This window comes from Magnolia sinica, chromosome 10 (genome assembly GCF_029962835.1).
Source record: "Magnolia sinica isolate HGM2019 chromosome 10, MsV1, whole genome shotgun sequence".
In the NCBI taxonomy this organism is placed as follows: Eukaryota; Viridiplantae; Streptophyta; class Magnoliopsida; order Magnoliales; family Magnoliaceae; genus Magnolia; species Magnolia sinica.
In genome coordinates this window covers 5,033,891-5,048,388 of record NC_080582.1, presented here as the reverse complement: position 1 = coordinate 5,048,388, position 14,498 = coordinate 5,033,891, and the positions used below count along the sequence as shown (strand labels likewise).

General features: G+C 39.6%; 1 protein-coding gene across 1 annotated transcript; it reads right to left on the bottom strand.

Annotated features, from left to right (window-relative positions):
• Positions 1–10,734: 10,734 nt before the first annotated feature.
• On the bottom strand, positions 10,735–12,888 carry LOC131257824 (coronatine-insensitive protein 1-like). The gene has a single exon (XM_058258734.1). It carries the CDS (start codon positions 12,668–12,670, stop codon positions 10,913–10,915), a length of 1,758 nt encoding a protein of 585 aa, XP_058114717.1. The 5' UTR covers positions 12,671–12,888; the 3' UTR covers positions 10,735–10,912.
• Positions 12,889–14,498: the final 1,610 nt, after the last annotated feature.

The following is a 14,498-nucleotide window of genomic DNA, read 5'->3' as shown; positions in this document are numbered from 1 at the left end:
GTTCTCCAGGTAACAATTCATGGTTTTTCTTTGTTCTTTTATCTTTTAAAATGCTTTGCAAAAGTTCTTAATATAATCCTTAAATTGTCATGTCACTTCTTTTTATTGCTTGTCTTGTAGCTACTGTTGTCACAGTTTCTTTTATTTATTTATTTATTTATTATTATTATTATTATTATTCCACCGTAAGAAAACACAGCAGGAAATCATGCGGTGCTCCCATACCATAAGTTATGAAGCTCCTAGTTGCTTCGAGCCAAGGGAGCGATTCAATTCATTAATCTGGACTAGCCATTACGTTGAACGCAGATTTTACGGCATGCGATGTAAAAATCCCACGATTGGATGAGTCTAAATAACTGATCTTATGGCCTATCAAATGGACTATCAAGATCATATATTAATAAGTAGCGAAAAAAAATATATTTTAGCCATCTATTTGTTGCAGCCCATCGTAGATCAGTTACGATACTAACGAATCACTTTTATCAGGCAATCACCATCCCATCCTTGTCTTCTAAATATGAATGGCATAAAAAAAAAGAGGTCAACTTATAGGCCGATGAATCATCCAATCGTTGTGGTTTCCTTCACAGTAGCCTATGGAGTAGGTAGAAGACCTGATGGATTGTCTGAATCAATTTATTGGTGTTGGTACGTCCAAACCAAATGGCCGGTTGCGTTAGAATTTTCACATTTTCCACATGTGGCCGGTGAATTTCCAAACGTTGCAAACTGTTAGAATAAATGTATTAGTTAATGAGGGCATATTAGGTATTTCACATAAGTAGCAGTGACTATATAAGGAGATGTTGTGCTGCACGTTCAACACAGAAATTAAAAAAAAAAAAAAAAAAGAACAAACAACCAAACCAAGCTTGAAAGCTTTTTCAATACAGAGAGCTTTTCTGTGTTTTTTTTTTAATTCCCTTCTTGTACAAGTATTTGAATCATCTCCTAATTAAGGCAAAAAAAAAAAAAACCCAAGCTTGAAAGCTTTTTCAATACAGAGAGCTTTTCTGTGTTTTTTTTTAATTCCCTTCTTGTACATGTATTTGAATCATCTCCTAATTAAGGCTTTGTGAAGCCAACAATTGGACTGTCCAGGCGTCTTAATGCTAATAGGACCATGATAGTTCTGAGAGCGCTAAATCGTTTCTCATAAATAAATAAATAATTTAAGAAAAAGGTTTGTTTGGTAGCCACTCATTTTAGTCCATCCAGTATAATACTTCCATCATGTTAGTGCATGACTAATCCAACATATGCATCCAATAACTTAGTCACACCATGATGATCATCTTATGCAGAAATCAGCCCATAGCGACTCATCAAGTAGGCCACACCATAGTGTTAAGTGAAGTTGGAAGTTATATGATAGGCATGGGTCGTCCTGTTGTGACCCTGCCCGAAAAACATGTACAGCGGAGGTTCCATATTAATAAAGTTTCAAATTATTATTATTATTATTTTTTTTTAAAGTAGGCCACACCATAGAAAACGACATCTAGCCATTGATAAATAGAAAAATAGAAGTGTAACCTATTCAATAAGTAGATATGGATGATTTTTGCACGTATTGGATGGGTTGCACGGTCTCACGGAACTTAGCAGATTGGAAGTTATTTCTTGGGTGGACCGTTTCCTGTGTTCCAACCGGTTGGACTTGAGACCTTCTGTATGTATCTGTATTTTACGTACAGTGGCTGCATCTACAATTAGTTAATGTTAATTATGTATTGGAGATTATATAAATTGTTAGCTAACAGGATTATTTTTAATCCCTACGAAAATAACTGATCTCTAATGCGTGGTTACCATTATCAAAATTGAGATGGAGAGTTTTTCAATGGCTACCAAACACACCCTAAAAGCCTCCAAATAAATCATTTTGTAAAGATTATACTTCCCTTACCACAACTAAACCAACTGCACTAAAAATTAAAAATAAATAAATAAATAAATAATTTTTTTTTTTTTGTTTTTAAAAAAAACACCCTGTGTAAAAATAAAGGATTAAAGGATGGAAAATTCCTTTTAGTATTTTTTCACTTTTAGTGAAGATAAATTTCAACTAATCAGTTGAGGTTGACCCATCATTCCAGTATCTCATACATTGAGGCAAGGCAATTCGGTAGCAGATGGCCTAGTGAGACTTGTTAGTGGTGGGAGACTGAATCGTCTGTATAGGGGAAGGAGGAGCTCCCTAGAGAAATTCGGGGTGGTAGCTATGGATAACGCGGGAGTTGGACTGCTAAGGAGGGTCAGTTTCATATAGGAAAACCTCCAGTGATGGATGGATAGGATCATGGTTAGTGATGTGTATAGTAATTTGGTGCTTAAGTTTTCTTGGAAAATTAAGTCTTGCGATGAGTTTATATGATAGGCATAACCTGTTCTTTTTGTCATGCCAACCCAAATCCTTGTATAGGCTGTTTATGCACATTAACAGAGTTACAGACGGTAAGCTCTCGCTTCCTCTATAAAATAAAAATTAAAATAAATATAAAAACCCTTGCTTCAAATTCCTTATCAATGGAAATTCACCTAAAGTTAAGCTAGACATTATCAGGGGAAGAAGACAGACATGGAGGTTTTCTCAACTTTCTCAAACGCCACTCCTCAATATCTGACATCTGATTAGTGTCCAAATCTGGGAACTTAAGCTCTCTTAAAATTGCAAGAATAGTTCCAGCTTCACTGAGAAGATACGCTGCATCCCTGACTGCAATGCCACTGCAACAAGATTCCATGGTTACAACCCGTGGCGGGTTTGTAAGGCAAACTCCCAATATGTCAGCAATGGTTGTTTTTAACCCTTTTAACAACCATATAGGAGTCCCAAGTTTGTCTTTGTGCTCTTGTGAAATAGTCTCACTGATCCTATACATGGAATTGGCTGCTAAAACCTTCAACATCAGCTAGTTTTATGATTATGTTCTCTGTATGTTTTTCTTTAGTGACCAGTTTGCGGAGATTCTTGTTTAGGCATTCAACATGAATATCAATGCCACGCCAAATTTAGAAAAAAAAAGAAAAAAAAATAATTAAAAAAAAAATAACTAAAATGCATCCAACGAGTTGCACATGCAAGGTCAACGGATAGGAAATTAGTACTAATTGTTTTTCACTTAGTTGCATAAGTTATGCTTTTTCTTAGTCTTGCATGCGTTTGTAGTTGGACTCATTTGTTAGTTATACCTTGATGACTGAATACTTCAAAAGTTTAAAGTTAATAAGATACTTGTTTCCTATGCATGTAACAATTGTCACTTTTTAAGGTAAAATACTAATCCCTATTTTTATTTAATTGTTGGAATGAAACCTTGGTATCTCGAAATTTGAGATGTGTAAATGACAGAATATGGAATGGGTGAAAGGCGTCTACACATGGAGATGTCTACAGCTATGGTATCCTTCGTTTAGAGATGTTCACGGGAAAGAGACCAACCGATAACATGTTTGAAAATGGTCTAAGCCTCCACCAATTTGTTAAGATGGCTTTACCTGATTGAGTGATGGAGATTGCAGACCCACAACTGCTCTCTGAAGATGTTCAAGCTCTCAACAATGGAGAAAAAGGCCACATTGTACGAACTAAAATGCGAAAGTGCTTGGCTGCTGCTGCCAAAATTGGAGTTGCATGTTCCGTAGAATTTCCAAACGAAAGGATGCAAATGAGAGATATTTCCATGGAAATGAATGCAATCAGGAATTTATATCTTGCGGTTGGGATTCACTAAGATCAAGAAAATGGGGCGCGGTTGTTGGGCCTAGGTTCATCTTATTTTAAATATTATTAACAAGCTGTGGCTATTCATGGAATGGAAGATACGTGGGTTTGAGTTAAGATAGTTTGTATGCATCTAGTGGCTGTCCCATCTTCTGTTGCCCTTCAGATGAAGTAACATGGTGTTAGGTTGTGTTTCTTTTCTGTGCTTTGGTCTTTAATTCTGTGGTTTAGACTATGTGTTTGCTTCGCTTAGAGGTTGTGTAGTGGAGGGGTCAGTTGGTTTGGCATCCCTTCGCAGATGTAAATAGCTTTTTGTTTCCACATCAATAAAATTACAGGTTGATGTAAGTTGTTTTTGGTATCCCCACTGTCATGGCGTGGAAAATTAAAGTGGCTAATGATCTTGGTTTGGGGAAACGCAGAAGCATAGACACGAATCAAGCCAATTATTTCAATCGCACAACCCAGTTCAAACCTAAACACTCCGAATTTAATGTGAAAAAACCCTCACAGAAAAGAAAAAAAAAATGGCACAAAACGATATATATGCACTATGTGTGGGTTGTGGCAAAAAAAAATGGCACAAAACGATATATATGCACTATGTGTGGGTTGTGGCACCATGTTATGCATCGCATAACTACATTGAATACCTGGGGGCACTTACTGGATGAACTGTAGGTATTTACACTATCGAGTGACTTAGGGAACCATCCCTAAAAGTCCACCAAGATGGTGGAAGCCTACCCCAAAAAGGGGGAGATGCGGGTTAATGGGATCCAACTCAAACAAGTGGACTAATCAACCCACTTGACGTATATCATGCATTCATGCATTTCATAACATTCATTCATTTTATTTTAATTATGATGTGCATGAACTATGATGGGTTTACTCACTGGGTCTGGCCTGTTGATGTTTTATTAATGAAAAAACCGTACAGATTTAGTAGACGATGAAACAAATGCTCAAGTTTCAGAGAAAGTGAACCAGTGGACGACTCATAAGAGCTATGGCCCTATCTTGATGAATATGAGTTGAATATGTTAAATCACTAACATATCTAGTTGAACTCATGTTATTCCTGAACAGAGTTGGGCTAGGTTCCATTAGAGTCTCCCCGGTGGGCCCTTATGGTGCTTTTCCTTTGTATAGGGAGAGTCATCTCTTGTGTTTTTTTTTTTTCTTCTGAGAGGAGCCCCTAGTTTTTTATGCTGCTGTAGGGTTTCTTGATTCTCTCCTAATGGTTGTACAACATAGTTGTCATTAAAATGAATAGAATCCTTATTTTCCAAAAAATTAAAAAATTAAAAAACAATTAAAATTAAAAGCTAGCTTTTAAAAATTAAAATATTATTCTTTTAATTATGTCTTTAAACAAATTTTAAGTTGAGTGACTGATAATTATGAATAGTTAAAGCTTTTCTTAGTAAATGGTTTAATAAAGCCCCAAATGGGTGGGTTATGGTATCATAATTAACTTTTGTGAATGTTATCAATATTTGAATTGAATGCCAATAAATGATTGTGATGGTAGATATATGTGTATGTGATTGAAATAAATGAATGTGAGATATTTTGCAGAAGGTTTGAGTTTGGAAACTTAGTATACATTTTAACTAACCCTCTGGAAAACTGTACGAATGAATGGTTTTATTATACATGGTTTACAAGTCATGTGGCGTAGCTCGGGTCTGAGGGTGCATACTCTGTATCCGAATTTCAGGGCATGACAAGTAATTTACACCATTGATATGATAAAGTCACACTCATTCATAAGTAATAAGAGAATATTACTCCCTTGATTTCAAAAAAACAAAAACCTAGAAATCTCCTGATTGATGATCCTAAGGAGTCGTATGGCACTATAGCTTTGGGGGATTTGAGGGGATTTCAAATCTCCTGGTTGTTTGGCACCATAAAGTAACTGGCGATTTCAAATTCCATCAAAGAGAGGGTTTCAAATCAATGTGAGAGCTTGGATTATATCGAAAATCCTTCTAAGAGTTGCATGTGTAATATGTTTTTTTTATTTTAATATTTTTAAAATAATTCCTTCATTCATCAAGAGCAAAATTTACAAGAGGGGGACATTCGGGCTTGGCCAAGAAAAAAAGACCTGGACGAAGCCTATCATAAACATCTATGGAATGAAGGAAGAAAATAAAAAAGAAAATCCAGAGCAGGGCCCTCAGCCGAAAGCACTCAAAGGGCGAGACAGGGCTGGCTCTAGTTGTTAAAGCTCATCCTCACCGCCCCAAGCCCAACAGAGTCCAGGAAGAAGAGGCCCCTTACTTGGGCCAGGAGGTCCCTTGGGCTCTGGAAGAACGACGACGATTAGGATTCCCTACCCATACGGGCCATGCCATCTGTTGGCCCATTACCTTCCTTATATGTGTGTACAAAATGGACCTACCCTCCGAGCTTCGATCTCTAAATTCTGGCCAACCAATATTTCCATTTTCAGCTCGGAAGGACATTATAATTCAGAACTGTTATTACAAGCTAGGAATCAAATTCTACCACCACTTTGGAAAGGCCCAAGGAGAAGCAAATAGTTAGCCCGTCATGCACCGCCCTAAGCTCCGCTCTAGTGTTAGTTCCAGACCCATAACCTTCCGAGAAAGTAAAGATAAATTCGCCCTTATCACCTCTGCATACACCCCCACCGCCAGAGAGACCCGGTTTACCCTTTGCCTACCCATCAACGTTAACTTTGGCCCAGCCAAATGGGGGTCTAATCCATTTTACTATCAAGGAAGAGACTTGAGGTTGAAGAGCAGAGAATATCTCCTACTCACGTTGATTCAAACTAGTAGCTGCCCATAGTTGTTGGGGCGAGGGGAAGTTGGACAACCAAGACATCCACTTATTGATGTTGGCAATCACATTGGGAGCTGAGGTGGGCCTGCCGTCAAACCTGGGCCCATTTTTAGAGTTCCAAATCTTCCAAATAATGAAGCATGAGACTAACATTTGTAGCGAAGATGATTTCTCATGCGACAAGGAAACATACCACCAAAGATTCAATCTAACTTCAATCGACTCAGAGCCCCCTATGAAAACGTTGCCGGCTCTTCCAAAATGTTTCCGGGTAGCTCTAGCAAGGAAACTTTCAATGAAGAGGTGCTGAGAGGACTCGATGGAGTGGCCGGGGGCTAAGGCATTCACGCAACACTTGCATTTAGACATCAGCTAAATCCCACGACTTTGAATGGCCCCATCTACTAGGACCGCTCTCCAGAGAGCACACCACACTAACAAGGATATTTTAGGGGGAAGTTTGGGATGTCACACCTATTTCGCCCAATCTTTACGTGGGCGGTTGGCCCTACTGATTTTCTAGGCTGAGCAGACTGAGAAGTCTTCAGAGGGGATGAAAGGCCAAATGCATCTGTCTGGACCTTTCAACAGGCAAAAACCCTCTTTGAAGATAAAATCTACTGTGCTTTGGGGGAGGAAATTGAAAGCCAAACTAGGGGGAGTGGGCCGCTCTTGTCCATAACCCGATTTATCGAAAGGGGCAGCAGGGCAGGCAGGACTGGAGAATCAGCTAGCTGCAGCAAGGGGCCTAGACCCGTCCAGTTATCAGCCCAAAAATTGCAGTCGCCTTCACCCAAAAGCCATTGGGATTTGCTCTCCACAATTAGCAGCAGCTGCAGGATTTTTCTCCATAAAGGGGAAGCAAAGCTAGCAGGGCATCTCGAGCTAACTTGGGCGAGGTCCTGGATGTATTTAGCATTCATAAAGTAGCTCCAAAGACTTTCCTTAGCCTTGAATTTGATCACCCAGCCCAGTTTCAACCTAAGCATAGCTAGAAAATCTTCAAGCCTACTGATTCCCAACCCTCACTCATCTTTGGGCTGAATTATAGTCTTCCAACTCCTCCAATGCAGCTTCCTCTTCCCTTTGTTCCAGCCCCAAGGAAAATTTGCAAAGCTATTTTCCAAGGCTATGAGTACCTGAGTTGGGATATGCGTAGCCGCCAACTAGAGTATTAAACTATGTGTGTCACTAGAGTATTAAACTATTGGGGACATGGCCCACTAATGATATGCTAAAGCAACTAAATTATCAATTGCATCACTATAATTACTTTAATATGATGATCAGCGAGGTCCAAACATTGTCTATTTAAATCAATGGTTAAAAATAGTTGGTTATTCACTCGGACATGATCTTGTACTTGTGGCCCATCCGAGACTTAGAATTTCATCATTTTCAAGCGAAGTATATATTTCAGCAAGCTTATTAGAACCATTGTGTCAAACGTTACGTATGCTACTCACTGATTAAAGATAATAAAGTTGATTTATTAATTAAATTCTAGCTCTCTAAATATACCATACATAGTTACTTTTGTATTAAAGTTGATTTCCAATCCTGTGTGCCAAACACAATACGAGGATTTCAAATCCTAGGAGTTCTGAATCCGGGTTTCAAATCCACGCTCCCAAACAGGCCTTAAGCATTTAATCGTTGGGCACTTTAATCAATCACTGGGCGGTGTCCCAGCTTTCAAGATCATGAACCCAAATTATCTCAGCCAGCGCTACTAGGAAGCAGCTGGTTATCTCGGTCAACGACAATTTGCTAGAAAAGTAAAGCTGCAGATCTGAGCAGACATGGAAATTACCAATAAAGGCTCTACGCCCAATGGGTTTATTGTTATTTCACGAATAAAGTTACTGGTAGTGGGAAGCAGATTGGCTGGTGTACCACACGTGGGTTGTACATCGAGTCCAACTGAGTCGAGTTGGGCTCAGCTCGACTCGGCTCGTACTTGACTCGGCTTGGTCCTCGAGCCTGACTGGCCAGCTCGGCTCGGTTCGGTCAGTAGCTCAGGCCAATTCGAACTGAGTTCGAGCCAAGATCGAGCCGAGTTCACCTATGCAGCATTTTCACAAACACTTGAACTGCACCTTCAAAATCTCACTGTATGTAAAACAGTAGTTATGGTTTTACAGGTATTTTATCAAACACCTTCTAAGCAACATAAAAACTAAAAAAAGAAGGGTATTTGTTTTATGTACATACCTTCCTTGCCACCTGCCACACTTCGTTGAGTCATTTCATCAAACACTTGGTGAGCAACATCAATATCAAAGTAACCGAGTCACCGAACTAGTTCGATCCGAGTTCGACTCGAGTTGGGTTTGATCTGAGTCGTGTCAAGCTGGGCCAGCTCGAACTCATTTTCGAGCTCAAAAAATCAGCTCGACTCGGTTCGAACTCAGCTTCGAATCGGGTCGAATCGAGCTTTTTTGAGTCAAGCCGAATCAAGCTTTTTCGAGTCGAGTCAACCGAGCTAACCAAGCTAGCTCTGTTCATGTACACGTCTAACCACACACCACAGATGTGGCTGGTGTGTTGAGGTCACCAAGTTCTTTTATGGGTCCCATCATGAGGTATGAGTTATATCCAAACCATCCATTGACTTGGCGAGACTATCTAAGGCTTGAGCTGAAAAATAAGAAAGATACTAAAATCAAACAGATCACGTTGTAGAAAGCAGTGGGTATTAAACGCTTGCCATTGAAACCCTCTTGGAGTTGCATAAATTTTGAATTAGTATGATACTTTTATTTCTATTTCTATTCATTTGGGTCTGTGTGACCTTATGAACTGAGGAAAATAAACGTTGCGGTGGGCCCTGTAAATGTTTTAACGGTGAGAATCATTGTCCCACTGCAATTTGTAGTGTGGTTCATTTGAGACTTGGAAATTACTCATTTTTAGTAGAAAGATCTAAAATGATATCTCCAAATGGATGAACGGTGTAGATATAATAATATATCATTGTTGGGCCCCTGTAACTTTGATCTCCTTTGAACCTTTAGTACCTTCTCTTCTCTGACCCTAGAAGTTTTCAACGGTAGATGTCCAACCCCCATTGCTTTTTGTGTTGTGGTCCACTTGAGCTTTAGATCAACCTAATTTTTGGGCTAAGGCACTAAAATAATCTTGCCAAATGGATGGACGGTTTCAATATAACACATACATCATAGTAGGGCCCACAGAACTCACTAACGTCAACACACCAAGGAGGTAATTGGTATGTGGCACACCACCCAATCCGCTTCCACTCCCTCCATTATCAACAAATAAATAAATTAAGAATAAGGATGAATCCGGATCCAGAAAAATCCTCCATGTTGCAATCTAATTGGGCTACATCACCACACATTTCATTAGTGCTGATAGTGCTAGTGATGACGTGGACTAATAATAGTGGAGAAGAACAAGATTTTCCGAACGCAGGAAGTTCCTCCTGGGATACTTAAGTGGACTACCGTGATTTTTTTGAAAAAATTCATTTCGTCCATCCGATTTTTCAAGAGGAAACACTGAGGATTCAGTGATTATCATTGAAACATTTGTATGGCCACAAAAGTTTCGCATCAGACTGTGATTATCATTAAAATATTTATATGGCTACAAAAGTTCCGTATCAGACTATGTTTAGTGTGTTTGCACGTGATGGGGAATGATATTATAAATTATTTAAATGGCATATAAATATCAAGGTGGAGCTCAAGAAAATTTCAACAGTAGTCATTAGTTTTGAATCTACCTGATTTTGGTCTAATGTCCTAAGATAATCATGAAAAACTATGAACAGAGTAAATTTTCACAAACATCACAGTAGACTCCAAAAAGGCTTTCACAGGAAATTCATGTCTCCATTTTTTTGCTTGTGCCAAGCAAAGAATCTTGATTCTAAAAGGATTTCTTTCCTAATTCAAAAGGCCCACACAGCTGCAGTGAGGGAGTGATCACCTGAGATGCAAGATGATTAGCCGCTCATAACTAAGCCCCATATTATCAGTTCTAATATCCGTCAGTCCAACATCAGCATGGTCGAGCAGAATTCTTTCATATCACACAATACAAACTTATTACGGGATTAAAAAGCTCCGTATGTAAAGGATACATGAAAGATCCGCAAAAAAAAAAAAGTTATCTTCGTATTTAAATCCCTTTCATCTATAGAATACAAATAGATAAATGTAATATTTATTAATTTCTTTATATACAATGATGTATCTCTATAACTCACTGCTACCGTCTTTCAAAAGCAAGCGGCCGATACAATACAAGCGTAGGTAGGAAACAACAAAAAGAAAGAAATAAAAAAGCGACAGAGAATGAGGATATGTTCTGTCAAGCACCAATGGACTATGGATGAAGAGGAACGACTGTTTCAGGGTAATCCATCCTTCGCCCCGCAAGGGAATAGTAAGCAAGTACCTGAGCTGGCTGCTCCGCAGGCCTACCAAACTCATCGTATGCAATCGTCTGTCCTGGAGGAATGAATTCAATGTTCCAATAGGGACGAACCATGGCTACAAGATCACTACCTGTTTTAGATGCATTGTACCCTTGCACCCATATATACCTCAAAGCCTTCAGCTGCATCACGGCCAGAGCCAACGCCCTCTCACTGAAACAACAGCCCCTCACCTCCAGCTTCTGCATCTTCGGACAGCCTTTCGAGAATTCCAAAAGCCCAGCATCAGAATCTCCCAAAAAACCCAACAACATCCACCTGATATTGTCACTGTACTTGCCGATATAACCAAGACCAACATCCGACAGACCCCCTTGTCTTAGATAGAGGGCGAACCTCCTTAGCTTCTGGCAGCCCATTAACAGAGCACGAACCCCATTATCAAGCGGCAGCTCTGTTATTGTTTCTTCCTTATCGAGCAACACCAATCGAAAATCAGTGAGATTTTTGCTGAAACTACCAAAAGATTCCAAAGCCGCATTCGTGATATCAGATACATGGACAGCCAGATATTCCAGCTCCAAACAACCTTGTGCCAGAGTAGTTAATCCCCTCTGCGAAACCACACCTTCTTCATCCTCCCCACGCTCAATCCTCAGCTTTTTAAGCTTCTTACAATTCATAGCAACGATTTCTAATCCGCTATCTCCAATCACATTCCTCACCTCAAGCTCTTCTAAGTTAGGGCATTTTTGAATCAGCTGGCAATGATCCTCTGTATCAAGAAATGAATATTGAAGATCCAGCTTCTTAAGTAAAGAAGCAAACGGAAACAATACAGGCATCTCATTCTTCCCCATATAATTCAAACCCACACGACACAGCTTCGGAGGAAATAAAACCCTCGAGTATTTACCGATGAGATCTTCTCTTGCATCATCGTTATTGAATGAACCTCCAGCAAACTTCTCTAAACTCGACGCAGCACGAAAAAAACCACCAAGATCCAAGATTTCACAATCACTGATTTTTAAAGAAATTAAAGAACGGCAGTTCTTGGCTATCAGTTCAAGATCTCTGACGTTGATGACTTTCAGCTCCGTCATATAAAAATTCAAACTCTCTAGTACCGTATTGTTCAGAGCAAGCTCATGGATCCAATCCCCATCTTTCTCAACAATAGAACTCTCTTCTAAATATAAGGTTTTTAGGGATCGGCAAGATCGGGCGACCTGCAATAATCCATCCGTAGAGAATCCAGAACACTTATCTAATTTAAGTACCTGCAGCATATGTCCGCGTGATCGGACCAGCAAATCAATATCAGAGTCTTGCACGATCATACGCCTGAAATGGAGTGATTTGAGGCAATTGAAGGAATCTGAGATTTCGTTGACCCAGGGCGTGACGTGTCCTCCCCAATCCTCTGGTATGAGATCGAGGTTGAACATCGCCGCTCGTGGCTTTCCTTTCAATTTCAATGATTCGAGGCAGGGGAACCGAGTCCGTAGACGGGCTGGTGTAGTCGAGTAGCAGAGGGCGATCGTGATGTGCTTACGTGTCAGCGCGTCGATGTTGTACCATTTCCGGCATACCAGAGAGACTGCGTCGCGGTCGCGAGGATCGTTGATGTAGGCCATCACGCACTCAAGAGCTATGTCTGATATTCCAAAGCTCATCGCCCGGCGGAAGTTCCGATTCTCCATCGAGACCGAGGAATCCTGACTCTCCAAGGGCTGATCTGATGAACGACTCCTACCAAGCTCCGAATCGGCAAGATGGGAAAGATATACTGCTGGGATGGATCTCGGGCCGGAAGATCCAACGGCGAAGAGCGCAGAAAATCAAAAAGGGAGAAGAAAGCAAGAGAAAAAAAAAAATGCAGATAGGGTTACCTAATAGTGATTTTATCGGACTTTTTAATTTATATAATCCCTCTTTCACATGGGAAGAGAACCTCTTTTTACCAGCCTGCTAAAAGGATAATATAGCAGTCTGCAAGAACACCGAATACAGTACACACTCACTCTTGCCGAGGCCAATTAAGTGTTGATGATCCGACCTACTTGTATAAAGGGATGACTGCCTCTCTTCTAGATGAAATTATGGAATCTTTTGCTCATTGGCTCACAAGGTGATATTTGTGGAGGAATTTCATTTTGTATTCCCTTTTTCATTTATGTGGATGAGGGTACTTACTTTATAATGCGAGTAGCTTTTGGCTTATTTTAATTATGCAATTAGTTCCTAGAGTCGTATACGAGTTGAGTTAACCCAATCACTTCACATGATTCAATTCGGAAAAGCTTGACTCACCTCGGCTTGAAATTGGATTCAGACCAAGTTGATTTGATTTTTAAAGCTTGATTGAAAATTTTTCAAGCCAAGTTCGAACTTGCCCGAGCTTGACTCCGACTCGAATCAAACCTCAACTTGAACCGACTCGGATCGAATCAGCTCGGTGACTTGATTATTTTGATATGAATGTTGCTCGATGAGTGTTTGATGAAATGACTCAACAAAGTGTTGGTGAGAAAGGAATAGATATGCAGAGGTGTTTGATTTTGATGCTCCTCACTGGGTGTTTGATTTTGACGTTGATCTCCAGGTATTTGATGAAATACTTGTAAAAATGTTGTTACTATTTTGTATTTTTTGTGAAATTGAAGATAATGTGTTTGAGAAAATGCTGCATAGGCTCGAAAACGGCTCAAACTATCTTGAGCTACTGACCGAATTGAGCCAAATTCGAGCTGGGGTTAGCTACTATCCAAGCCGAGCCGAGTTGTGCTAAGCTCAACTTGGTTTGACTCGTGTACAACTTTATTAATTCCTATGTTAAAAAGTTAAGTAGGGTATGGCTGCCATTTGATTAAGGGTATTTTTGTCATTTTTTATTTCATGTGAATACTCCACTCTTCGTCTCTTTTTTTTTAGTGAGTTTTTGGAACTAAATTACAATTAATATGCAACATGTATTCCATACATCTATTGCACTGTCTTGTATAGCATAAAAATATGATGAATTATAAATTAAATTAAATTAAATTGACCATCCATTTGCTTTATGCATTATGGCATACTTGACGAGTGAAAATGCATACCTTTTAGTGTAGCCCAATAGATTTCAAGCTCCAATGTCATTCGTTGTCTAAATTGGGATGGTCCCTGCATGTGTGTGGCAGGGCTTCCACAGGCGTTTTCGTTTTTTTATTATTACTTCTTTTTTTTTTTTTTTTTTAAAGGGTGTCTTAGTCCTTCTTGCCCATATATGGGCCCAAATTCAGCGCATCTACCCATCATATATATGTGGGTCAAGCGTGTATGCTGGACTTGTAAAGTTAGGGGTCGTTTGGCACCCTGGATTGGAAGAGATTGGAGGAGGTTTCAAATCCCTTTAGTTGTTTGGCAGCATAAAGTAATTGAGGGTTTTAAATCTAAGGGGTTTCTAATCCCTTCTTTAAGGAGGTTTGCAATCCATGGTGAGAGATTATACCTAAAATCATTTCAATAGTTGTAGGTGTAACATGTGTG